The sequence below is a fragment of the Aquila chrysaetos genome, chromosome 16 (assembly GCF_900496995.4).
Source record: "Aquila chrysaetos chrysaetos chromosome 16, bAquChr1.4, whole genome shotgun sequence".
Classification (NCBI taxonomy): domain Eukaryota; kingdom Metazoa; phylum Chordata; class Aves; order Accipitriformes; family Accipitridae; genus Aquila; species Aquila chrysaetos.
Genome location: NC_044019.1, coordinates 13,808,586 through 13,834,258, shown reverse-complemented (window position 1 = coordinate 13,834,258; position 25,673 = coordinate 13,808,586). Strand labels below are relative to the sequence as shown.

The 25,673-nt window shown below is 40.7% G+C and overlaps 1 protein-coding gene across 2 annotated transcripts; it reads right to left on the bottom strand.

The window, feature by feature from the left end:
* Positions 1-2,019: 2,019 nt before the first annotated feature.
* On the bottom strand, positions 2,020-24,839 carry SPTY2D1 (SPT2 chromatin protein domain containing 1). Of its 2 annotated transcripts, XM_030039206.2 has the most exons (7): positions 24,670-24,839; positions 13,448-13,562; positions 9,949-11,331; positions 9,604-9,882; positions 8,598-8,757; positions 7,853-7,930; positions 2,020-5,681 (listed from the first exon to the last, which is right to left on the bottom strand). In XM_030039206.2, exons 1-7 carry the CDS (start codon positions 24,727-24,729, stop codon positions 5,585-5,587), a joined length of 2,172 nt encoding a protein of 723 aa, XP_029895066.1. In that variant the 5' UTR covers positions 24,730-24,839; the 3' UTR covers positions 2,020-5,584. The 2 variants fall into 2 exon arrangements, with proteins under 2 accessions (XP_029895066.1, XP_029895065.1); XM_030039205.2 differs by having other exon boundaries at positions 9,604-11,331; positions 24,670-24,838.
* Positions 24,840-25,673: the final 834 nt, after the last annotated feature.

Here is a 25,673-nt window from a genome sequence, read left to right as displayed (position 1 = left end):
TGAACTCTGAAGATTCACCTTATGTGACTGGGCTGCCTGTCTATGCATCATTTAAAGTCACAACTGACACTGCTGCAGAGGTCTCAAACAGACTTCCTGCACATTCTATAGAAATCAGGAACCAGATAAAGTGGATTGACTCACATTAGTGCCCCTCCTGTGCAAAAATAATGATAAGCAGAGTCCTTTATCAATTGCAGAGCAGCAGGTCAATCAACAGGTGTAGCACTCTAACATATACACCACTTCTTTGTCTGGACAAATCTCATTACTTACTGGATGTGTTGAGAGACCACAAAGTATTCATGCAATGCAAGAGCTGGAAGAAGCTGGCGGGGAGGAGAATTATTGTGATAGGGAGTTGAGGACAGACCCATAACAAACATCATATATCCTTACTTGTGTCATTCAAGGAAGCTAGTTACCTCTCATGAAGAAGTCCACAAAAGAGGTTAAATACATCGAGAAGTACATGTAAGGCACTTAAAAACATCCTTTTACACTCAGTGTGTGCATAAGTATGCTCTCACAGTTATTCCAAGTGCACTAATAAAGCCTGGAACTCTACACTCAAGTGTTTTTCAAGTCAGAATCAAGCCCATTCCTTTAACAAGATTAAAACCCACTGAAGCTCTTGATTCTCTTTAAATTGTCAATTGCTATCAACTTTCAAACACATAATGATAGGAGATGGCATCAGACACTTCGTCTTTCCTCAACCAAGGAACATTGAGAAACTGCGCAGAAGTTGCATCCAGCATACAAAGAAATTTATGAGTTTGCCAGTGCAGGGAAAAGGATATAGGTAAAGATTAAGACTCCCATAAAGAACTGAATAGAGAAATCCCCAAAGCAAAGTAAGTACCAGACAGTTTGGGAAAACAAAGCCATTCATCACTTGTGGGCAGAGATGTTAGGACTAAACTGGTGACATGTTTCATTACTTCAGGAACCTCTTCTGTCATTCATTTCATCCCACAAAGTATGTTAAGCATGATATGTCAAAGGCTTTTGGGATCCCTAGGCTCATGGAAAAAATAAATAAATGTTTCCATATGCACTTGAAGTGGTAAGAAAAGGCTACCTATGGGATGACTAAACTGCAGTTCTGTCTTGTGGAACTAAAATGTTATTTCAAATAAATTTCAACTAAAATTTGCCTTCAAATGAGGGAAATCTGGAATTATTTTTTTTCCGAACCTGAGTAAAATAATTTTATTGCTTCCAGAGAAGTACAGCTTTACTGGCTGGATTAAGATAACTCCTCAATGTAGAATCACTCTCCACCTGAACAGAATATATTTGCTTTGAAATAATAACTGCTTACAGCTATTAAGATACATTAAAAATCAAGGGAATTCCAAACAAGGTAAGTTTTCATGCCTTCTAAACAAGGTACTCATAGGACATTGATTAAATGCTAATTTGCAATATGATTTAAAAATATATATATATTTTTAAGCACAAGAGTGCGCAAGCATTGCTGTTTCAAAAGAAAGGCAGATGGGCTCACTTTGATGTGTACTCATTTATCTATTTGGAAATGGGTCACAGCACTAGCTGATCAGAACAGTCACTGGTATTTACCTCCACTTGTCAAAGCAGTAAATAGTTCCATAGGAGACAGCAATCGAGGAGGTTCATATTATTTGCACTGGAATAAGAGAATCCGAGAAAGATGCTGCTTATGAAACTGCAGGATGAAACACCACACTCCAGATAGAAGAGATTAAAGGCAACTGGCACACTTGTGTATATTATCATTCTAAAGTACATGTCCCTCCAAATATATATATATTATGTCACAAGCGGGAGATGCCCATGACTTTCAGACCTTTTCTGAATGCTTAAGTGACTCTATTAATTTTTCATACATTCTTGCTGGCAGCATGAGAACAAGAGAACTATTCTTGGAGAACATTCAGCCTAATGCTGTTGTATGTGACAGCTCAGAGGAAACCAGCAGAAGAGAATTCTGAAAAATCTTCCATAAAGTAAACCAATGAGAAATAGCAGTAAAATGTTTAATGCCTGTAATTTATTGTATACATACTCTGCAAAACTTATATGCATTTGGTGTGTGCAAAAGTATACACTTCCTTGACAGCACCAGAAAACAGTTAAACTATGTATGAGCTTTTAACCTGATTTGTCACATTGTGTAAAAAGACATTGTGCACAAATGTTATCCCCAAAGAAAAAAATCATTGGCTAGAACTAGAAGCACCCTTATTTACACACTAACACTTTAATATTGCATCACACCCACTCACCAAAATAAATAGAAGTACATTCATCACAATTTAAACACCAGTCTCTCCATATATTTATTTTCTTTCTGACATGTTTTGGTCTCCAGAAATATGCTATATCTAGAAATATGCATCAGCTACTAGATTATGTTACAAAATGCAAAAAAAATAGAAAATTAGTCTTCCTGGACAATATTTTGGACTTTACACAAAAATAAATCCAGATTTCCATAGAGATCTCATATACTTCTTGAAAGATTTTTATTTTAAAGCACAGCACAGAGTTGCACACTAAGGCTTCCTGTGATATGCAAAACCCTGGCCCCCAAAAGACATCACTGTAAAGTGAAATACAGCTCAAGTGTAAATACAAGACATTTTCAAAAAGTAGTCATCAATAGAAAGTGCCCTTCATTTGATTTAGCATTAGCAGTAAAGAAGTAGCTACTGTAGTTGTGCAATCAAAGCCAGACCTGGAAGGGTTTTATGAAAAGTATGTCATTTCACACTATCAAGTTTAAGGATATAGAGTCTGAGATAGCAGAAACCGACCAACCTTTTTATACTCCTACATTCATTATTTTTTGACACAATTTAGTAAAAAAGGCACATTGTCAAACAGTGAATTAAAAATCTAAAAACCAAACCAGAATTTCATTAAATACAATTGTTAGCTTAACATCAGATCCTCATAAACCAATATAAGCATTCTTCCAGTTTTTCTTAACCTCAAATTCAGATGCACTTTGGACAAGTACTGAAGTACTTACGTTAGATTAATACTATTAAGCTGGCAAAGAGTAAATGTGGTTTTGGATAGAAGGTCAGGAATTAAAAACCAAAAATCCAGTTCCTTCCTAGCCAATTTACAAATATGCAGCAAAAGCAAACACATTAAAACCCAAACATTTGTACAAAATTTGAAAAACATTAGCATCCCATGCCAATTATGAGAAAGTACTTCTTGACTGTAAAATTACAAATGTGTCCTTGAATAATTTTTCATATGAAATAGACAAAATTTAAGCAATGATCACTGTGTGAAGAAACAGTTATAGAGTGTCTTAGGGAGGCTAGCAGAGTACATTCCAGTCACCATCTAAAAGACAAAGGACAAAGTGCTTTACAGATCAAGAGATTTAACTGATCTTGCATGGTTAAATAATCATAAAGTGGTGAAATAATCAGGTTTTATTTAACCTATATTTATCTGAAATGCAGATTTAATTCCCAACTGAACCAATTTTGAATTAATATATTTCTTTTGCTTCATAAGGGACTTTTTTTCCCAACCAGGCAGGAAGTTGCTCACAGCTGATGTAGCAGTCTGGGTGGACAGACCTAGAGCCTTTCTCCATCTAAAAATAATTAAAAAGTAAAAAAACCCAGTAACTTCATCATGGTCCCAGTGTTCATTGTCTTGAATGGACAATTCTAGGAACTACAACAGAAAATTTTAGATGGTCCCAATGAAGCAGAGTGAATACAACACACTTCTAAACAAGCAGTGAGGTTACACTATCTTGCATGGTCTCAAGCGCATACACTGAGAAACATTTTTTGTTAGTCAATATAGAAAAGTAAAAATACAGAGGAGCAACGATGGCATCTTCATCTGGGCTCCCTGTCAGCTAACACTGAATTACTTCATAGAATCTATCCCAATAGCTTACTCATGTCAGTGTTTTACTGAGGCAGTGAAATGCTACAACATTGACAGAAAACATCTTAAAAAAGCAATTCTGTTTTTTCTTACATTAAGAGTCAGATGTTTAAACTTCAGCAGCTTCCAAGGTTGTTCCTTACAGGTTGCTATCTGGACTGCTTCCTAGAAGCAGCACTGTTAAGAATAGCCCCCTGATAGGAAAGGTTCCTTAGTTGTTTCTCTACAAGGTAATTTTTCCTTTTTATTCCTTTACTCCCCCCCCCCCCCCCCCCAAACACACAAAGCCCTTTTTGTACTTTTCCAAGTACTTCCAGCATTAAAACGTAACAGCCTCAGCAGCTGAAGCCAGAGGTACTATCAATGGAGTCCTGGAGCTCGAGGCAAAGCCGAGTAGTGATACTGGTGAGCTTTGGAGGGCAACCTGGGGAAATCAAAGTAGATGCAACACCAGATTTGAGCTTCAGACTCACAGTACAACTCCTGTAGACTTACATGAACCCTGTGCTGATTGTAAACAAATTCAGTTACTGAAAGAAACAGTCTTTAAGTGCATAGTTAGAAATAATGTGCAAATATGGGCATTAAGGTAAGTAACTGAACTAACTCTCCTGCTATACTTAACATTTTAGATTTTTGGTTTGATGAAATTAATCACAAATATTAACTAGTTAACATGAAGTTGTTAATATTGAAAAGCTGCAAACATTCTAACAAAACTTAGTTCTGATGTGCTTTCTAAATAGCAAACCTAATTAGATAAATGACTGCTTCACATTTTAAATCATTTAACACATCAGATGTTTAATGCAAGAAAAAACATGTGCACCACACACAATTTGTAAAAGCAGCAGAAGCTGTTAAACAAATGTGAAGATTTACAGGGCAGGAAAAGAATTCCCAAGCATACGCTTGAGCCCAAAAGCACAAGTTATATACAAACACTAGAAATTCCTGTTTTCAGAGTGTGTATTTATCATACTGAATTAGATTGGCATTGGAATTCCTGACACAACAAAAGCCAACATACTTTTTTGGCCATATCTGTAACTGTACAATTTGCAAATAACATGCACTTTTCTGTTTAGAAATAAGGAGGTTCAAATTAGTTTTATGGGTCCTCAAATCAGAAAATATGCAGCACTTTATTGCTTTGAACATCTGTGGCAACAGCTGAATTTACACCCAAGCTGCTTCTGTACAGAAGATGACATTTCAATACTTTGAGGCTCAAGTTGGGAGACAGAGTAGGATATAAAGCAATTTCTCTAAGTCTCAAGAAATATCAGGGAACAAGAATGCTATTCCTTTCTTTCAAGTGAATGCAAAATTGGTTTACTGGTATATGGGCCCACACAGTTCTGAGTCAGTGCATAGCTAGTCAGTATTTCTGCTGGCATCTTGAACTGGTTTAATCAATGGAAACATCTATTAATTTTATTCCACTTAATATGCATTAGTGCATTAACTTCTTCATAAAAAACCAACCCTGGCAAGTATTAAAAATAAATATCTTATTTAGGTCAAACTAAAGCCTTGCTTTTCAGTACTTTAATCCCTTTAAATATTCTTTTGCCCTCTAACAAGCAAATGGAAACTGAAGTAGAATAAGAGATGTATGGAGGCAAAGGGTAGCAGAAACATGAACAAAGTCAACACCGTAAGTCAGTTAACGTGTCCTCAGCTTCTTAGACTGTCTCTTGCGTTTTAATTCTTCTTCTTCCCGTCTCAATTCTTCTAAGTCCTCCTGAACACCAAGTCTCAAGCTGCCAAATAAGATGAAATCCTTTATACACTACTACTCAAGAACATGAAATTTGACTTCTACCCCTCCCCCAAGAAAAGCAATTCTAAAATTGTTACAGCTGATTTAGCAAAAATTTTAGATCAGTTAAACAGTCAGAAATTTTCTTTAATTATAGCAAGAACACAGCTTTAAGAAAAGAAATCAAGATTTTATCATTAGATTAGAATCAAATCTTTTGAGGGAAAATTCTTTAAAACTTTTGTTTAAAAAAAAAAAATCAAGATTGTGAAAAAAACTGATTTTAATATGAAAAGTCATTTTTTTCTGAAAAGCAGCTGCCGAAACACATCCATCAATTCTTGCCAATGTAATTCCTACATACAAGTCATAGCAAGACTGACTCTCACCAACTTCTGAGAGCCACCTAAACCTTTTACATTGGCAAGGGAGAGAATGGATATGCCAAACAGTAGAGCAGCAAAAGATGTTGTCGCAACTTCCTGGCTTGAGGCACCATTCAGGTAGCTACAAGCACAACATTGCTTCACCCTCAGTCCATCTAGCTGCCATGACTCTGGTGAACAGGCCCATGGAAGAGACTCTGCTAATACGGTGTGTTCTAGCTACATCCCTGCATTTCTTCAGCTTCCTAGAAGTCAGTATGTTGAAAGTCATACTTAAAACAGTATCTGCAATCACTGATCTCCTCTTCAATAAATAAGGGCAGGATAGTCTTGCTGGTTTGATACTAGGAATAAGTGCATAGCAAAGTTACCATTTTGTGATCAGCTACTGCCTCATTTGCAGCCCTACCAAGTGCATTTGTACATCCATAGTTCATTATGAAGCAACGTAAGGCAGTGTAGCATGCACTTCAATGCAAAAAGTTCAACCACACAACAATGAGGATTCGACTGTTCTGGGCTAAACTGCTCCAGTACAGGCTCTAAAATGGATTTTATGACTAAACAAGCACAGCAAAGTATCATCCTGAATTCAGGAAACTGCAGTCATCCAAATTAAGAATAGAAACAAACAGGATCTATGTGATAAAACTCTGGCTTGAAGCATCAGTTTTCATTTCAACTCAGAACTTAACTATAATTTTAGTGGGCTTGCTTGGTTAGAAAAAGTTCCTCATTTCAAGGGTCACAATGCTTTTAACCAAACTCTCAGTGAAAAGTTGCTGAGCACTGAAACAGTTAAACTCAATTTTACTCAAGTTTATCTCCCCTTCCTTTATGCTGCATGTGCAGTTAGAAGTTAGCCAGGTATTCAACTCTGCAAAACCTCACTCTAGGTCTTCAACAGAGAATTCAGTCAACAGCAATATCACTGTAAAATTCCAGTTGTTTCCTCTAACTCCATTTAACAGACTATAGCTTTGCACCAGCTGCAGCTATTCCTCAGGAGCAAGGAGGAATATGGACACCGACTAACTTAAAAAAGGTGCAAGTTTCCAGTGCTCAAGGCACCTTCTGAATAACAATATAAACATTTCAGTAGACCAAGAAAATTTGGTAACTCAGTATATTCCAATATTTTCCATTATCTATAAAAACCTCTTATAACTTTCACAAAGCTTGTTCCACCAGCCATCAGAAACCAAAAAGAAAATGAGTTTATGAACACCAGATTTTATAATAGCAACCTAAGAATTGTGCAGCTCTAAAGGCCAAAACCAATGGTCAAAACAAATATGAAAATATAATCTTCATATCTGAATTCAGCAATTACAAAAGTTTGTCAAAGTACTTTTTATACATACATAGAAATATACACACACAAACACATGTATATAGATAAAACCAAATAAATCTTCTTCCAGTCCTCAAACTAGCAGAATATTGTAATGTTTGGGACAAATTGAAGGGTTTAGCTTTTCAACTGAAATGTATTTTTTTTTAAAGATTTTTGGGCAAAAGTTGGGTGTGGGGTTTTTTTTGTTGTTCTTTGCTTGTTTAAAAAAAAACAAACAAACTTTGGGATGCATGAGAATGAACATACAGGATTTATTCACTGTACCCACCACTGGCTGGCTGAGTTTCATCTTTACCTAAGCTTTCTTACAAAAAATGGTAAGGCTTATTTACCTCTGCTATAAAAAGCAGCAAATACCCACTCTAACTTAGCCCCATGACTTGGGCAATAAACAATCTTCCCACTTTCTGAGCTTAAATCCATGCATACCTCCTAGCTTCTTCTTTCTGTTGCTCTCTCCAGCTGCTCTCCATGTAACGTAAGGCATAATCACTTTCATCTTTGTATCTGGAAATTAAATATTAGTTTTCAGCACAATAAAAACCACGATAATGTACAGTTGAGTTATGAATTCACATCCCTTCTTAGAAACAATAATTACCTTGCCATACACAGATTTTAATGTTTTGAAAGAATCTAAGTTACAAGCCTTTAAAATGCTTGCTCTCTTATACCTTATTGTCAGACAAGACTGAAGTATTTAAATAAGCCAAATAAGAGCCTTCATTTTCCAGCAGTTCCTAGTCATACGAAGTTAGATCCTCTTACAGAACAGCTAACACCATTGCATTTAGCAGTTCATATTCAAGCAGCTACATCTGATGAATTCTGAAATAATACAGACTGCTATAGAAAGCATTTTAACATCCAATAATAGGGAAGAATTGCTATGAACTATACAGGCAAGATATGGAAGAAGCTGCGTTATTTTCCAACTATGTCCTATTGCATCAAATGTTACTGCTTCCCAGAAGAGCATGGCAGGCAGTGTGAAAATTCAAGGTCCCTTCTGCACAGAAGCAGCAATAATGCTTGTTAAATTTCTGGAATACAAACCCATTTTTGGATAGCAGCAATTCCCCTATTTCTAGAACATTTTTACCTGTTGAACCATATTAATTTCTGTTGTCCTGTTGCTTGTTCTGCAATATCTTAAAATTGACATTTTTCTTACCTTTTCCGGTCATAGCCAAATATTTCCCGAATATGTTTTGATATTTCTTCTTGGGGTTCCCCTTCATCTTCAATGAAGTCATCCATTTCAGAGTCATATTCATCATCATCATCATCATCATCTATTTGTCTCTTGTAACTAATAGGTGGTCTTCCAAGACCTAAATGACAGGGGAAGTGAAAAAAAAAATCATCATCATTAATATAACATTAATTTAACAGTACTTTAATTTAACAGTACTTCTCCTTGCTATATCTTGGGCACATTTATTTTACAGCTCTGGCCTTCAAGGTGGAAAACTTCTGCCTCAAGTTAACTAGCAATTCTCAGAAACTCAGTAAAAAGAAATACTTCCTCTAAGTAGTACTATAGAAGATTATGTATCAGTATCACCAATGGCATCCTGAGGAAACTACCAGACAGAAGTCCATGTTCTTGTTCAAGGTTTTCTAGGCACTTATTTGCTAGAGTCCATGCTGCTTGTTCCTGTTCAGAAATACATTTTTAGAACTGCTTGCTTACTGATAAGATGAATTTACCAAAACATTTAAATATCAGTCACAGGTTTGCTGTGTGGCTTTAATTTTCATGTAGCACTTTAAGCATCTGTTATTTAAGCCACCACAAGATTTTAAAGACTAAGCATAATTAAGCAATGCAGGAAGTGAATCCTTCAATTCTTTTCCTTCTAACAGCATTTGTCTACCAACATCCATCACAGGCTGCTTAGTTTTCTTTCATGTAATACATCACACCCCAGGCGTGTGAATCCTGTATTTCAAGGAATGTGAGCGTAGGTAAAATAAATAAAAAGTTGCAAAGCAGAAAAAAAAACCCCCTTCTACTGTTAAATGCACTCTTAAAAAGGCAAATACGGTATTTTGTCCAAGTCTTCCTAATTGCATCTATAATTGTCAAAGACCCTCAGTGGCCTCAACTCAGACATATATAAAAAATACAAAACAAATAACTAAGCAAAAAAATTATTTGCTCTAGAACTTTATACCTTGTGGATGAAACACAGGTCTATGCCCTTGAAAAGACCTCATTCCATTTATCTGTCCATTGCTAGGTCTTGTGACTAGGTTTTTAGAAGAAATAGTTTCCGATACAACAGTACACTTCGGTTTTACAGTTGCACCCAGGCCGCTGCCTGGTCGCCCAGGTCCTGCACTTGGGCCGATGCCTGGCCTTCCTGGTCCTGTTCCCAAGCTGCTGCCTGGTCGCTTGGCTCCTGTGCTCGGGCTGACTCCTGGCCTTCCTGGTCCTGTTCCCAAGCTGCTGCCTGGTCGCTTGGCTCCTGTGTTCGGGCTGACTCCTGGCCTTCCTGGTCCTGCTCCCAAGCTGCTGCCTGGTCGTCCAGGTCCAGTGCTTGGGCTGATGCCTGGCCTTCCTGGTCCTGTACCCATGCTGCTGCCTGGTCGCCCACGTCCTGCATGTGTGCCGATGCCTGGCCTTCCCGGTCCAGTGCCTAAGCTGCTGCCTGGTCGCCCGAGTCCCATGTTTGAGCTGCTGCCTGGTCGCCCAGGTCCTGTGCTTGAGCTGCCAGCTGGCCTTCCAGGTCCCACGCTTGAGCCACCACCCAGTCGCCCAGGTCCTGGGCTTGAGCTGCTGCCTGGCCTTCCAGGTCCTGCAGCTGAGCCACTGCCCAGTCGCCCAGGTCCAGGGCTTGAACCACTTCCTGGCCTTCCAGGTCCCACACCAGAATTGCTGCTTGATCGCCCAGGTCCTGCACTTGAACCGCCACCTGGATGTCCAGGTCCTCCTTTTCCTAAGCTGCTGCCCGATCGTTTTGCATTGGAGTTGATTCCATGCTGAAGGGCTGCAGCATTTCCTGATTTTGTAAGGGCAGACTTTTTCAGGCTGGATTCTTTAGCAGATGGTAGCCTCTGAGCCCCATTAGCTGCTGGTTTTGAGGGTGGCACATGAGAGCTTGAGCCAGACTTCCCAATACCATTGACAGGTAATTTACTATGACTACTACCAGTAGAGCTTTTTAAGGAGCCATTTTGTGAGTTTTTTTCCATTTGATCAAATCTGGAAGAAGATGATGACCGTGAGTGTTTTTCAGTCAATGCTGGTGCTTTGGATTTCTTACCAATACCACTCATAGAAGACGACAGACTGCCTTTTGGTGTGGAATGTTTATCTACTAAGCTTTTGTTAAGTTTTGCATTTACAGATTCTTTCCGAGACGTCATTTTTTTTGAAGAACTGGATATCCCTGTACTCTTAATCTCCTTCTCACTTTTCTTATGCATTTCTACTCTTTTGTTTTTGCGTCCCAAATACTCCCTCTCTCTCAATTCTTCTGCTGTTCTGGGTCTCTCTTCTACCTTTTTCACTGGTTTTATTTCCACGGGTTCATACTGTTTTTTTTCTGCAAGTCTTAAGAGCTCTGCAAAGTTCAGAGGTGCTGGTGCACTTTTGGGAGGCGCCTTTGGTTTCACTGCAACTTTGGATGGCTTCTCTTCATATTCTTCTTGCTCATGCTCAGATTCAGTCTGACTGTATTCAAGTTGCTCAGTTTCATCTTCTGTTGCATGCTCAGCCTCTGGGGCCTGAGCGACATTCTCACAAGTCCTCCTCTTTTTAGGCTTCTCTTCAACAGGAATGCCATTATAGCCATAAAAATTATCCTTTGTTCGTGAGGCCATAGCTCTTGCCTTTCTGTCATGTTTCAGTTCAATACGTCTAGCCAAGAGTTCTTCTTTCTTTCTTCTTTCTTCCAGTGCTACAAAAGAAAGCCAGGAGAAAGTTATGCAAAAGCACTACCTTTTATTTCAATTTCTTCCAAACTGATAAACCATTTAGGACAGTAATTTAAGGATATCTGGCTAACAGCTACTCAAAATAGACCAGAAAGTGATCAGAGGTCTGCCAACAGGGCAAGCTAACCCACCAGAATCAGCTTCTCTGACAAAGGCAAACAATTAAGTTAAATGCTGCTATTGCAAAACCCACTAAGGTGATTCAACCTAGGCAGCTCTCCAGAATGCTATGCAAACTAAGGAGAATTACTGTGTGAGGAGGTACAGGACTTACAGGATCTCTGGGTAATACAAGGAGTTCTGAGACAGAGCAAGAGAATTTTGAGGCTGTACAGAATTTACTAGCAGATGTTTAAAGGAAGATGAGGAAAGGGAGGGAATCAAAGAGTATTGAGTATTGTGTGAAGAGGAGTATAGAGGAGAGACAGAAGCAGCCAGCCACAGATAACCAAGCTGCTGGTCACTACCTTTGTCTGGTAGAGCCCTGTGCCCTATCTCCACAGTCTGTCCTATATTCTTACTGAACTGTTTTTAGCTATTTTCTGCATAAGTATGCTATCCACCTTGAGTCTGTGTGTGATCTGCTGACAAAATTCAGAATGAACTAGCTGGTGAATAGGAGGAGGGGTCTGAACACCAGATAGCGGACAGATCAAGGGAGTGGGGGCCAAATACCAGAAAGACTCAGGAAAAGCATCAATTCCTAGAAAATAGATTGGGCTACTCATGCTTTGGGTGCCTGTAAAGGTACCATCCCCTGTCTATGTTATTGTCAAGGGCCATGACTGTACAGAGTGAGTGTGCATGCATGCCTATGTGGAATTCATGCTCAGTCTTGCTTCTGGCTGGACCTGCCAGCAGGGATAAGGAGCAGGCTCATGACTGGCCCAGGAGAGGAAGAATACCTGGGCCATCCAGTCCATCAGATTTGGTTACCTTTAGCAAAACATTAACATCAAAAGCAATGCAGCATTAGTTCATTCTATAGGCTACTTAAATGAAATATAATACAGTGGAAAAACTGTGGCTCAAACAAAGCCTCTGCCATACAAATTTAAAATTCAGACTGTATCAATACACTAGATTAAGACACAACAGGAACTTTTACCATTTTTTCACACAGATAAAGCTTTTTAAAGTTGCCAAAAAGTCCAGATGGTTTCTTGCAATATCTCTTCACCTTAACTACTTCCCGATCTCCAACAGCAAATGCTAGTGTAGCTGATTAATATTTAACTCCTTAAGAACGCATGCAAACATCCCTAGTCCTTACTTAGTTCTGGCTTTGCCTCAGCATCAGTTATGTGCATAAATTCCAGAAACAGATGTGTAGCTGTGTTGAAGATTAACCTAAAATGTGAAGTGATCTGTGTCTTTCTATGCAAGATGTTCTTTGTATGTATATTAAGCTGACAGTCTAAAGACACTTAATCATTTGTAATCAGAAAAGAAAACAGCTAGCATTCTTTAACCAAGGACATCCTGGAGTAATTTGGCCTTGAACAATCTCGAAGAAGAATTAAAAGACCAAGAAGAAGGAAACATCCCACCCTAGAAGGCACTGACAGTTGAGTAATTGATAATGGGCATGAAGTCAGTGGACATCTGCAGTAACTGGGGGAAAGGCAAAGGCAGCAGGGAGAGATTGTGACCACCAACTCAATTCAAGACCAAAAAGACCTACCCCTCCCTCCTCGAGCATGCAGTGTAGAATAAAAGAACACTGTACCTTGAATTCCAAGCAGGGAAAACCTTAGCCCAATAGAAATGGTGGCAGATAAGCAACTATCAAAAATTATTTTGGGGAAGGACTTTGGTAACAAAGTGGGTGAATCTAAAACTGTATAAATTACTTGCTTAACTGCAGGGTGTGCTAGCTTTGTGGAATTACCACCTAGCACCCATCTTTGTGCAAATATGAAATAAATAATGTCTCTGAGTGTGTGACTATTGGCTCATTGCACACTGGGTGACAAACCTGCTTTTCAGACAACAGCTGTATTTGCAAGAGCTTTGAATAGGATGACAAAGTCTCAGAGTCAACAAAAGTCTCCCATAGGAAATATTTTGGACTGTTACCTTTTTTTCTTTTTTCTTCTTCTTGCCGTCTGAGAAATGCTTGCACTGCTGCAGACTCTACACCCTTGACTTTTGGAACCTTTTTGGGAGGACCAACAGCCAAACTGTACCTTTTCTGCAAAGAACAAAGAAGTATGTCAGAAAAGTTAAGAACTGTAAAAATCTTAAAGTTTTTAAAATTGAGGAGTTGTGTAACAGTCATGTACTTAACTTTAAGCATAGAGATGGTACAGAATACACAACAATGAATTCCCATTGAAGCTGAGAGCTGTGACAGATACACTTGACTCCTAGCTGTACTTTGCTTCAGGCTAAGTAGCAACAGGCCTCATGTCCTTGGGGTGAACTTGTGAGCTAGAAAGCCCCCAACTCACATACAAGGGAGTGAAGGTGTCTTGAAAAATATTTTGAAAGGAGGTTTCGAAACCCAAAAGTGCAAGATAACCAAAATACAAAACAAGATACCAGAGCTAAAATGAAGACACCTGTGTCATCTATACTATTGACTAGCAGCCAACTACTTCACCCTACAAATATTACCATCAGGATGGGCCCAATTTGAGCTCTCCCTGAATTGCAGCTGGACTGCATGCCAGGTAACTCTCCCCTTGAGCAGGCATGCCTCTCAAGGTTAGAGATTCCTTACCTGAGACTGAGATCCTTCCTTACCCAAGGCAAAGAAATCTCTTACCAGCGAGAGATCCTTGGTAAGTGACTGACAGCATGTTGAAAAGCAAGGGGGTCCACTCTGAGCCTTGTGACTCAACAGGAGGGTCCTCCTTACTCTCTGCATCTCCAGTCCGTGTGAATCATTTTAACTCAATTAAAACTCAATTTTCCTTTCTATGTTTCTTCCATGTAGTAATTAATTAATAAGGTGAACCTTGCCATCAAACTTAAGTGAACCATGTCAAAGCACTGTTAAACTTTGTTGAATTCCATCAAACTTATTGAACTCTGCCAAATTATTATTTTATCTCAATAAAATATATTGCTGCTTCTCTTTTGAGTGAAGTGCATTCCATTCCTCTGCAACAAGAGTGCACTCCGCTTTCTGAAAGAATGAACAGGAAACCAGAAGACAGGTAGATAAACCAAGAGAAATGAGTGAAAGGCACTAGACTGAGAAGGAATGCAATAGCTGCATCAGTAATGGACTAAAAATATTTCAGTTCAGTCTTAGTCTTTGACCAAGCATGAAACAAAAGCAGACTACAGCCCAAGCTGCCAGAGTCTGTTCAATTCCAGACTGCAGGTTTACTGCAAGTCTTTTTTGTAGACACTCATTTCAGTTTCAGGTTATCTTATTCAGGGAAAATAAATAAATCAACTCAAAAAATGGAATTACTCCAAAAGTAAGTTGGAACTGATTTGACCAGCATAATTAGTAGGTTGATCCAAAACCAGTGATACTGATTTTAGTTCCTGCTGCAGTGATCTTTAACAGAAGACTATTGTACATCAAGGAGTTAGTGATCAGCATACCAGTTGACCTGAATAGGTGCAGGCCTGCACTCTACTGTACTTATCACCTGAGACCACTGGAAGAACTCAGCAGACTAATTGTGACAGAATATGCAGCTCCCACTTGGCACCTGGCAATTACACCACTTGCATGTAGAGTAATTTGCCTGGAGAAGAGAAGGCTCCAAAGAGACGTTATTGCAGCCTTTCAATACTTAAAAGGGGCTTATAAGATGGGGACAGACTTTTCAGTACCGCCTGTAGCGATAGGACAGGGGGAATGGTTTTAAACTAAAAGAGCATAGATTCAGACTAGAGATAAGAAAGAAATTTTTTATGATGAGGGTGGTGAAACACTGGAACAGGTTGCCCAGAGAGCTGGTAGATGTTCCATCCCTGGAAGCATTCCAGGCCGGGCTGGACGGGGCTCGGAGCAACCTGATCTAGTTGAAGATGTCCCTGCTCATTGTGTGGGGAAGGTGGGATTGGACTAGGTGACCTTTAAATGCCCCTTCCAACCCAAACTATTCTATGATTCTATGTCTCATTATATCTTGAAGTGAAGCAGCAGCTTTTCATATAACATCCTTTTGCTTGGAAATGATAAACAGAGCTGTTTACTTCCAAGAACATCCTATAAAAGCTCTAAAGACTACAGTGCTGGTGATCCTCACTACAGACAGGATTTGCACAGCTTGCCATGCCTAGATGTCTGTCCAGTGCTGTACAACTCAGGGTTCCAGCAGCTGAAGAGATGTAAAGTTATCTATGCTATCCCCTTTTTTCCTTCTCTGGTTATATGCAATAAATGTTATTTTAATCAATATGTTAAGAGTCCAAGTGCCTTTCTTACTGGGATCTATAACAAACACTTGCACTAGTGTGCTACACCTGTCCTGACATTAACTTTCATAAATGTACCAATCATCAGACTGGGCTTTAGAATGATAAAATGGAAAGAAACAAAGACTTTTTTGAACTTCTTCCCACAAACAATCTAGAGAAGAAAAAGCAGTAAGACAGGCACACTTGCAAAGATAAATACAATAGAAGCCAGTTAAACCCAGAAGCAGATGGAAAGCAGAAGAATAAATTTAGAAAAAATCCCAAACTCTTTGAAGTTTGAGAGGTTTGGGGGTTTTTTTGGATTTCAGTAGTAAGACAATAGATTATAACCTAAACCAGGATATTCCACATGGAAAGTCAGAATCCCCACCAAATGAAAGAGCTGTGAAATACAGTCCCAAATGAAAACAATATAACTAATAAAAAAAGCCATCCAAGTCAGTATTCCCATAAATATCTTCCTATCCAGATATAGCCTTATGAAACTTAACTAAAAAAATTAAATTAAAATATCTGGTAAAGATACCTACATCCAAATGTTTCAGAAGCAATAATCAGGCAAGCTAGTAGCATAACTCCCTATAGATTTCAATATCATCCAATGGCAGCCTTCATTCTAATTTCTGATTCATTGAAACAGCAGCACATGAATAGATCCTTTAATTACTTTAATTACTAACATGCAAACCCATACATTAGCTTGTGTATATACATGCACTAAGAAGCAAGGTTCAGAGACTCATTTGTAAAATGCAGCCACAACTGGCTCCAAGAAGGGCAGCTACAATACCAGCTATTTGTAGTCGCATTTAGTAATTTCTAAGAAAAATGATTAAAACAAAATTACAAAGATACACCATCCACGTACGTTGCAGTAGTAAAACCTGACATGTTGCCTCATCACATTAAAGGCCTACCACATTTACCGAGATTTACATCTGCACAAGAGAATTTACCACAATCTGAGAACTGATTTTGTAAATCCTTATCACTTGGAGAAGTTCCAACTCTGAACAATTTTTCGTACTTACAACTGAAATTATTACAACTGATCATCATAGGTAGGACTATTTAAAGGATAAGCAGATAGCTGGAGCTGGACCCCTCTCTTCTGGGAAGCCAAGATCCTTCCCTCCCCTACTTGTGTTGTTTACACCAAAAGTATTCCAAGACCTAACTGTTCAGGAAATCCAAACCACGATGCAGTATTGCCTCTCAATTTTTGCTCAAATGTAGCCCATGACTCAGTGGCCCAAAGTAATCTGGCATGCTCCATCTAAATTGGAACAGATAAGAGAGGCAAAGCAATCCACGTATTATCAGTGAAAATCCTTTCAGAAAAAGGTTGAAGCAAATTAGTACCTTAGAAACAATTTGAGGTCCTCTGTAGTATACTTGTGTTAGTATAATGTCAATGTAACTTATCTTACTCACAAAGTTAAACATGTCATGTTTTGCCATTGGTAACCTAATTTGGCAAAGCTTGGTTTAATTATTCAATTTCGACACGGTTTTTAAAAACAGAGGATTTTCAAACAGAGGATATGGTTGAACTTGCTCTTAAGGGTCTTTTCCAACCTAAATGATTCTATGATTCTGAAAGAGTTTTATGCCCAAGGAGCACCTTTGAAAACTGCTAAACAGCAGGCACAAATGTAGATTGATGTATCCTGTTAGGAAGCCTTATAAAGAATTAAAGTGATGGGGAAGCAGCTTTCAGGCTTTGTTTTGCTGCACTACGACCAACAGTCCTATCCAGGAGCAGGTTTGTAAAGCAGCTTGACAGACATGCTGTTTTCTCACTGCCACTAGTATGGCAAATTGTGCAAAACTCAAGATTTAAAAGTCTTCCTATCAGTAGCATTTCTTGATATTGACTAACAACTGCAAACATAGCTAAATGATTCATAAATGAATACCCATTTTCTGTACTGTGAATCACTACTAATGTTGATAAAATTTTTGTTCACCTTTTAGAAATCACATAAAATAACCAGCTTTAGTCTTTTTAAAAGCACTGAACCATGCACATGTTCCACAAGCACTGATAAAGTTTTACATACACTGCAAATGAACATGCATCAGATTTCAGGTAAATCAGACAAAATAAGCCAGGGCATGTCACTACTTTATCATCCAAGCAGCAGCTGCGCTATTCCGGCTTTTCATAGCTATTGCCAAGTTGGTTAAATCAACAGAGAAACAGAAATGTTTAGCCTTTAGAAGACAGCAGGTCAAGCCATTACCAGAACACTGCACTACTCAAGTTGTAAACACTGATTATCTCTCTGGGCAGCACTGAGTGACAGCTCTAACTGAATACTGCTGAGATACACAAACTGGGCACTGCTTTACCCAAAGGAAAAAGTAAAGACTGTGGAAGTGTCTGTCTTCAACTGTGTACCCTAATGAAATGACAAGTCTTTTCCTACCAGTGAGTAGTGTTTCTCCTGAGGTCTCTCATTTTTTACCTTAATCTCTGCAAATTGTGCCATAACTACCTACCCAATAACTGAATCTGACTAATTGAAAGGGTTAAAGCTCCAAGGACAAGGAGATGTTGTAAATAAAGGTATGACTCCTGTTCCCTGAGAAGATAATGACCTTAAGCCCTTTTTCAGATAAATTAGCTTGGTTTGTCAGTATGGTTTGCATCAAAAGTATGTTAATCAAGGAAGAGTAGATAGTAGAGTAGCCCACGAACATTCTTTAGGTTAAGCTATCCAAGCATGTAAAATGTGCCACTGCGCAGAATCCAAGGAAGAGGTCAACTAGCAGACAAGTGATGAAGACTATCAAAGACCACCAGAGGACCCCAAAAGACCACCAAAAGAAGACTGCGCATGCAGATCAGACATTTACATGTATTAATGAGTTCTCAGAAATTCTATGAGTATGTATAACTTTAACGTATATAATCTCTAAAGGCTTGCCCAATTGTTGGAGCACTCATGGTGGACTCATCCCCAGTGCTGCCCAGCGCTGTAATAAAGGATGCCTACTTAATAGTAACTTCATTGCTATTGAGTTTTATTTTGGGGAACTCTCTGAATAGTCTGTTTCCCCTACAGGGAGATTCAGACCTTAAGAAGTACCCATGAATTTTGTTTCATAATGGTATTTTAAGAGTATGGTGGAAAGTCCATTACAGTGCAAAATCTTACTTGTTTGCCACTTAGAGCCAGAATAAACTGTTTCAGTAGGCCATCTAGCATATGAAGTTACATGGCTGACAAAGAAGCAGATTCTTCTCTGAAAAGCATACCTCAAACCAAAAAGATTAATTAAAAAGAGATTGGTATTAATATGGCAAATAAATAGAACAACCCACCAGGCTGTATGTGCCTATACATTCATACACATGCATACTGACTTGTGAGACATATGTATCAGTATAGTAGGTTGACCCTGTCTGGGTGCCAGGTGCCCACCAAAGCAGCTCTATCACTCCCCCTTCCTCAGCTGGACAGGGGAGAGAAAATGTAACAAAAGGGTCATGGGTCAAGATAAGGACAGTTTAATAAAGTGAAAACAAAGGTCACATGCAAAAGCAAAGAAAAACAAATTATGTTATTCTCTACTTCCCATCAGCAGGCGATGTCTGGCCACTTCCTGGGAAGCAGGGCTTCAGTACACGTAGTGGTTGCTCTGGAAGATGAAAATGCCCCCTTCCGTCTCCCTTTACTTAGCTTTTATATCTGAGCTGACGTCATATGGTATGGAATATCTGTTTGGTTAGTTTAGGTCAGCTGTCCTGGCTATGTCCCCTCCCAAGATCTTGCCCAGCCCCAGCCTGCCATTGAGGGGTGCAAAAATGTTGGAAAGACAGCCTTGATGCTGTGCCAGCACTGCTCAACAGTGGCCAAAACACCGGTGTGTTACCAACACCTTTCTAGCTACTGATGCAGAGCACAGCACTAGGAGGGCTGCTATGGGGAGAATTAACTCCATCTCAGCCAGACCCAATACAATCAGATATAGTTCATATACATATAAATAAGACATCCATCCCTCAAATACAGAGTGTCAGTGTCTAGTACCCAGCAGGCAAGCTCCAGGTCACAAATTTAACTGTGTAATCTGCAACCAAGGTTTTGCTCTTAAATCACTGGCTTTCTTTAAAACATGGCACACGATCCTCATACAGTTGCGCCTATTTTGATGTCAGCATTCAAGAGCCAAATCTTGGACTGTAAAACATATTTTATAGAATAATTGTAAACTTCATGGCATCCAAATGAAGCCCCAAAATGTCTAGACCAAATACTAGACCCAGACACAAGCAACAGAAGTAGTATTGGCTTTAATGATGATCAATATTTACACACATAGCGATGCAAGGTATGAGTGATCAATTCTGCCAAACCTGATTCTCAAGTAGAACACCTGTGCAACTAATAATTTTTGCTATCAGCTTGCACGCACTACGTAAAGACAATTCCACTTGTGCTATCTAGTATGGGCAACTTGCAGAGGTTCTCACAGGGTGGGGTTTTTTTGTTTGCTTGTTTTTCAGGAGCAAGTTGTGACCCCTGTACAATGTTACAACACTTCTGTTCTTTCTTACCATTCATGGAGACATGTAGCCTTCTCCAGTGGGAAGTCCCCCATTTCCCCCTAAATATTCTTCGAGGTATAACTTTCTGATAACATCACTAATGGTTCATTCACCTCGTTAAGCCACACATACATCCTTGTTTGTGTCAATCCTCTCACAATGCCCTAATACTAGTTCCTCAAAAGGCAGCTTTCCAAATTGTAAGTGGTCATTTGTGTTAACTGCCCAGGGGCCTCTGCTATCATCCTGTGCGGGTACTTCCAAGGCCTCTGCTACAGTCTTATCACTGTCCACTCTGCAGACACTATGCTGGGGTTACCAGCAGCTCACTCTGCAGTTAAACTTTCTTAGAATATGTGCACATAATGCTTTCTCAACTACTGTTATCAATATCTAGTTATGACAAAGTAAACGGTAGTTACCAAGCACGCTTAAATTTGTTTGATTCTCTTCAGGTACTAACAATCCCTACCAAGAGAAAGGCTTTAGTGATAAGAGTATTTTAACTGTCAGCTCATACTGTTCTCGTCTCCCATAACCAATTTAACAGGGTCATACATTTTACTCCTAAAAATGCAAAAATAATTTTCTTAAGATTTTGCAACTGCTGTCACAACACCCAAGCTGAACCATCAGCTTAAAAAAATGCTGAAATTTCTTCTGTTAAATGTTGTTTCACACAGTAAAAAAAAAAAAAAAAAAAAAAAAATTAAAAAGCATACTTCATGCTTTCCTTTCTGTAGTGGTATTGTGGTCCCCATTTTCATCTGCTTATGCAAAAAGAGAGACCAGGAATAGAAAAACTGAAAGTTTTACACGTTTTAGTCCATGTTTGCAAGTGCCTGGAACTTAACTATCAAGTTCAGTCAAGTTGAGAGTAAAAGCCCTCCTTGCCCCTTGCCAACTTTTTACATTGCATATCTTGCCGTTCTCCTCGTGTGGATGCTGAGATAAAACAAAGCATTTCTACGCCCTGCTTTGAGACAAGTTTTAACCATGTAATAAATGCGTGTACACCAATTGAATAGGAGTCTGATTCTGCAGCAGCAATCTGTACTTCACAGCCATTCTGCATGTTTCTCTTGCAGGGCTTCTCTTGCAGATGGGACAAACGTTTAATAGTTTGTAGATTACAATTTCATGGGCAGGCTCTGTAACACACAGGGTCCTCTGAACAAACTCTGGGGTTTTGCTACTGGTTTACTTTGCAAATACTTCATTTCTGGTAGCTACCTGTATCTGTCAACCTTACTGGAGGCTATTTTGGAACAATTCATATGCACTATGTATCAGCCTGACTTAAAATGAGGCTTCAGCAAGTGCTGACGTGGACGACAAGCTGTTTCAGTTTTGGGTCACCTCTTTGTGGTTAAATGCTATTCTGTATCAGATTTTTTGTAAGTTCTGTACACCAAAGACTTATCCTCAGTTAAAAGGAGTAGGGAGCTATATGAGCTTATTTCTAATAAATTATTAATGACAACAGAAACAAGGTGAAATAAAAGAATGACTTGGTTCCAACTATGCTCAGTGTTTTTTTAAAAAAAAACCTGCAATACAACTTCATACTTTTAAGAATATCTTCCCTACAAACATCTCTAAGTGCTTCACCACATCCATTATGTCATGTAAAACTTGCAGCGTAACAGAGTATACCAATTTCACCAGAAAGAGAAGAGCAACATAGAAAGTATTTAAATCTGACTGAAATCAACATTAAAGCTCATAACTGGTATCAAGTCTAATCAAAGCAAGATCACATTGGAAATCTAATAAACTGCTAATATGAACACATGTAACATGATACATACACACAATACTGAAGCCCCTATGGAACATTATGTGAGAAAAAACAGGGCTCTTTTCAGCAACTGCTATGAAGATTATTAGCAGCACATCATTAATAGTTTATACACTAGTTCATATATGTACTGGGTTTTTTAGAAACAAACCCTGATGCAACTAATAGGGCATTGAAAGGCTGATCTCAGCAACGTTCCTTTTGAATCTGGATTTCCATAGGGAGATGAACAAGCAGATCAGTTTTTACAGGGACATGATGCAATACCTTTTTTGTGCAGGTCCCTCTTTTATGATACAAGACCACATTATTTCTTAAATAGAGTTTTTCTATAGTTTCTACTTTTGATACATATATATATATATACACTACTTGTGCATGTTACTCTTTTTCATTACAATAGACATGGAATATTTAGTTTAGTGCACTGCAAAGTTTATTTTAAACTTCTCAAAGGGAAATTCAGGATATATGCTGATTAATGCAGGCACTAACATTTCTGGAAACCTGTTAAAACTTTACATACCAGTAAATTTTGTAATTTGTCTGTATGGTATTTTTAATAAAAGTATTTAAGATTAATTATATTCTTCTTACATGAACATATTTTATGTACTAGCTTTGATCTAGTTGAGTTACTTTGATGTCCATTGATCAGAAAACCTTCATAGGCTGCCTTCTGAAGCCTAACAGCTGCAGATAACCTCAAGCAGTGCCAAGTGCAGCTCTACTTTTGCTCAGAGACCAAGGCCAACTTTACAGTTAAAAGCTGCACCACTAACGTGCTAGAATGGCAGGAAACCAACCTGCTTCAGCTATGGATTGAATTGCACTCTCGCTCCAGGAGTTAATCAGGTAAGCAAATCCTAATCCCGCCTTTTCTAAAAAGAGTAACAAAACCCTCATCCATTGCATGAGTAGGATTGCCTCCCTCCACCACCACATCTGCAATAAAGAACATGGCAGATATTTCATCAACTCATCATCACGGTTTATAACTATTTGTGACAAAAAATAGTGGTACCATACATTAAAGCTGCATGAGAAAACTAAGAAAGTAAAAAAGTTTTAAACATCTAAAGTAAGAACTACAATAACCCAATGACTATTTAGTAGAACAGCTTGTTTTAAGAGCCACAAAACAGGCATTTAAATATCTTGAAGTATTTATGTATTTGATATTTTCATATTTATGTTACAAACCAGATTTCTATGTGGAGTCAGAGATAAATTACATCAGGCTAAATATTAAAGAGCACACTTTAAAAGATTTTTAAACTACGATGGAATCTGATGAATTACACATTATCTGCCATATGGTTGGTCCATATTATCAACTGGTCACAATATTGGCGAACATTTCCAAAGTTTTGCTAGTGATATAGAGAAACTGAGATATTCTCAATTCTACATCATCTCCATTTCAGCAGTGTCAGAACTAAAGAGTACGCTTTTTCTGGTTTTCCTGTAGTTTATGCTAAAAACAACTACCCCTCTCTTTTATACTGGTTTAAGTGAGCTAATCATTGAAACACAGAACTCTGGCACTCAGTTAAAGGACAGGAAAAGCGTTTCCCTAGCTGGTGGCTGCCGAAGAGAAAATATTTTTTTATCCAAATAAGCACACACATGACTTAGAATTTGGGTCCTGCCAAAGGAATGGAAACCAGCACACTGATGTACCAAAAAGCCACAGGCCCTTCCTACTGCCAGGCTTCATTCAGCTAAGTAAGTGGGTTATTTCATACTGAATCAACATAACACTGATAGCCTGAGTTAAAATACAAACTGCTGAAATACAGACTTTAGAGTAATCTTCAGAATAAACCAAAGGCCTTTCACCAATCATCCCCACATAGTCGTTGCAGTGTATTCCTTAGCAATGGATACAAAGGTACTGGACAACGCAGCACATTAATCCAAAACTTGTCATTCTTGGTCTCCGACGTGGCAGACTTCTGTTTTCAGAGCAAACAAAAGGACTTATCCGACTTTTAACCTCCACAACCACTGCCTTCCCCCGCACCACCGCCTTTGCTCTCAGGATCTCGGTACTTTCAGCGACCAGAAGGCGCAAACCCCGGCTGCCCCTTCCCAGCTCCAAGCCTGCCGCGACCTGTTGACAGGAGCCCCGCTTCGCACCCCCCCCCCCCCCCGGCACGCAGACGCTTCTCCAGCCCCCAACCAAAAGCGAGTACCTCCCGACGGCGAGCCGAAAGGCCCGGCCCCGGTCTCGGGCCGGCCGGGCAGGCTCTGCGAGTGCCAGCCAGGCCCTTAAACCGGCTTCCTTGGGCGGGTTCCCAGGCGGGGGCCGAGGCCCGGGGCAAAGGCCCAAGCAGGACCCTCGACGCCGGCCCCGTGAGGGGAGCGCGGGGCGGCCGGGCCCGCCAGCCCCCGTACGGCCCGGGGAACCGCCCCCCCCCCCCCCCGCCCCGGGCGCGGCGGGGGGGGGGGGGACACGGGAGTGCGGGCAGCCGGGCTGTAACGGTCGCCACGCCTCGGCCTCACGCTTCTTCCCCCCTCGCCGACAGCCCCAGCCGCCCCCGAGCTCACCGGCACCGAGTTCAGCCCCTGCTGCTCCGAGGCCATCACGAGAATATTGCGGAAATCCATGGCCGTCTCGGGGACGGGGTGGGGGGGCGGCGAGGCGGCCGCCCTGCTCCTCCCCGCTCCCCTCCGCGCCCGGCAGTAGGCGCCGCCGGCCGGCCGCCTGCCCCCGCCCGCCCGCCGAGCCCAGCCGAGCCGAGCCCCGCCGCTCGGCCCCGCTCGCTTCCGGCCGCCGCCGCGTACCCTTTATATCACCTCGCCTCGCGCCGGCGTCACACCGCCGCGCGTCACTTCCCTTGTGACGAGCCCCCTCGCCTCAGGAAACGCGTCCGTTGGGGAGGGCGGGGGGAGGGGCGGCGGGGGCAGCCCCTGGCGCCGGCGCCTCGGCGGGAGCCCCGGGGGAATGGCGGGGCGCGGGGCTGCGGCCGGGGCGGCCTAATAAGGGCCGGCGGGACCGCCCCCGCCCTGCCCGCGGCCCTCCGCGAGCAGCTGGCGCCGCTGATGCCTCGTTTTGTCCCCTCGGGCCCTCGCGCGCCTGGGTTTCGCCCGGAGGAACGCCCGGTCAGCCCCGCGGCCTTGGCGCTGAGGCGCATCAGCGCGCGCTGCCGCTGCTTAACTTTATTTATCTGCTTTATTTGTTTTTAAAGGGCAGCCCTCGGTGTTTGGGTGGCGGTGGGGTTTGTGGGGTTTCGAAGGGGAAGAGGCAGTCGCTCCGGGGCGCTCCCTGACACCCGCCCCCGTCCCTCTCGCCTTGCCGGCCAGCCCTGCGAGGTCAGCGCCAGCTGCCGGCTCGGCCGCTGAGGCGACGGGCGGCCGCGCAGAAATCCTGTAACAAAGGAGGAATACGTGTTAAAGTTTCCCCAGCCATCTTTCTTGGCGTATCGAGGCTTGGAAAACGGTGCTTGGCTTCTAGGGAGGTCACAGTTACAGCAGCAGTACGCTCCTGGCAGCGTGACCACCACCTGGTAAACAGGGCTCCCAGGAGCAACGCCGACCTTCGGAGTGGCCGA

What these genes read in the sequence shown, in the direction of transcription:
- SPTY2D1 (XM_030039205.2), bottom strand. Translation starts at nt 24,729, where the DNA reads ATGGATTTCCGCAATATTCTCGTGATGGCCTCGGAGCAGCAGGGGCTG. An exon ending in AGGGGCTGAACTCGGTGCCG is followed by an intron (nt 13,563 to 24,669) that starts GTGAGCTCGGGG and finishes TGTTCTTTGCAG; the next exon opens with AAAAGGTACAGTTTGGCTGT. An exon ending in AGAAGAAAAAAGAAAAAAAG is followed by an intron (nt 11,332 to 13,447) that starts GTAACAGTCCAA and finishes TTTCTTTTGTAG; the next exon opens with CACTGGAAGAAAGAAGAAAG.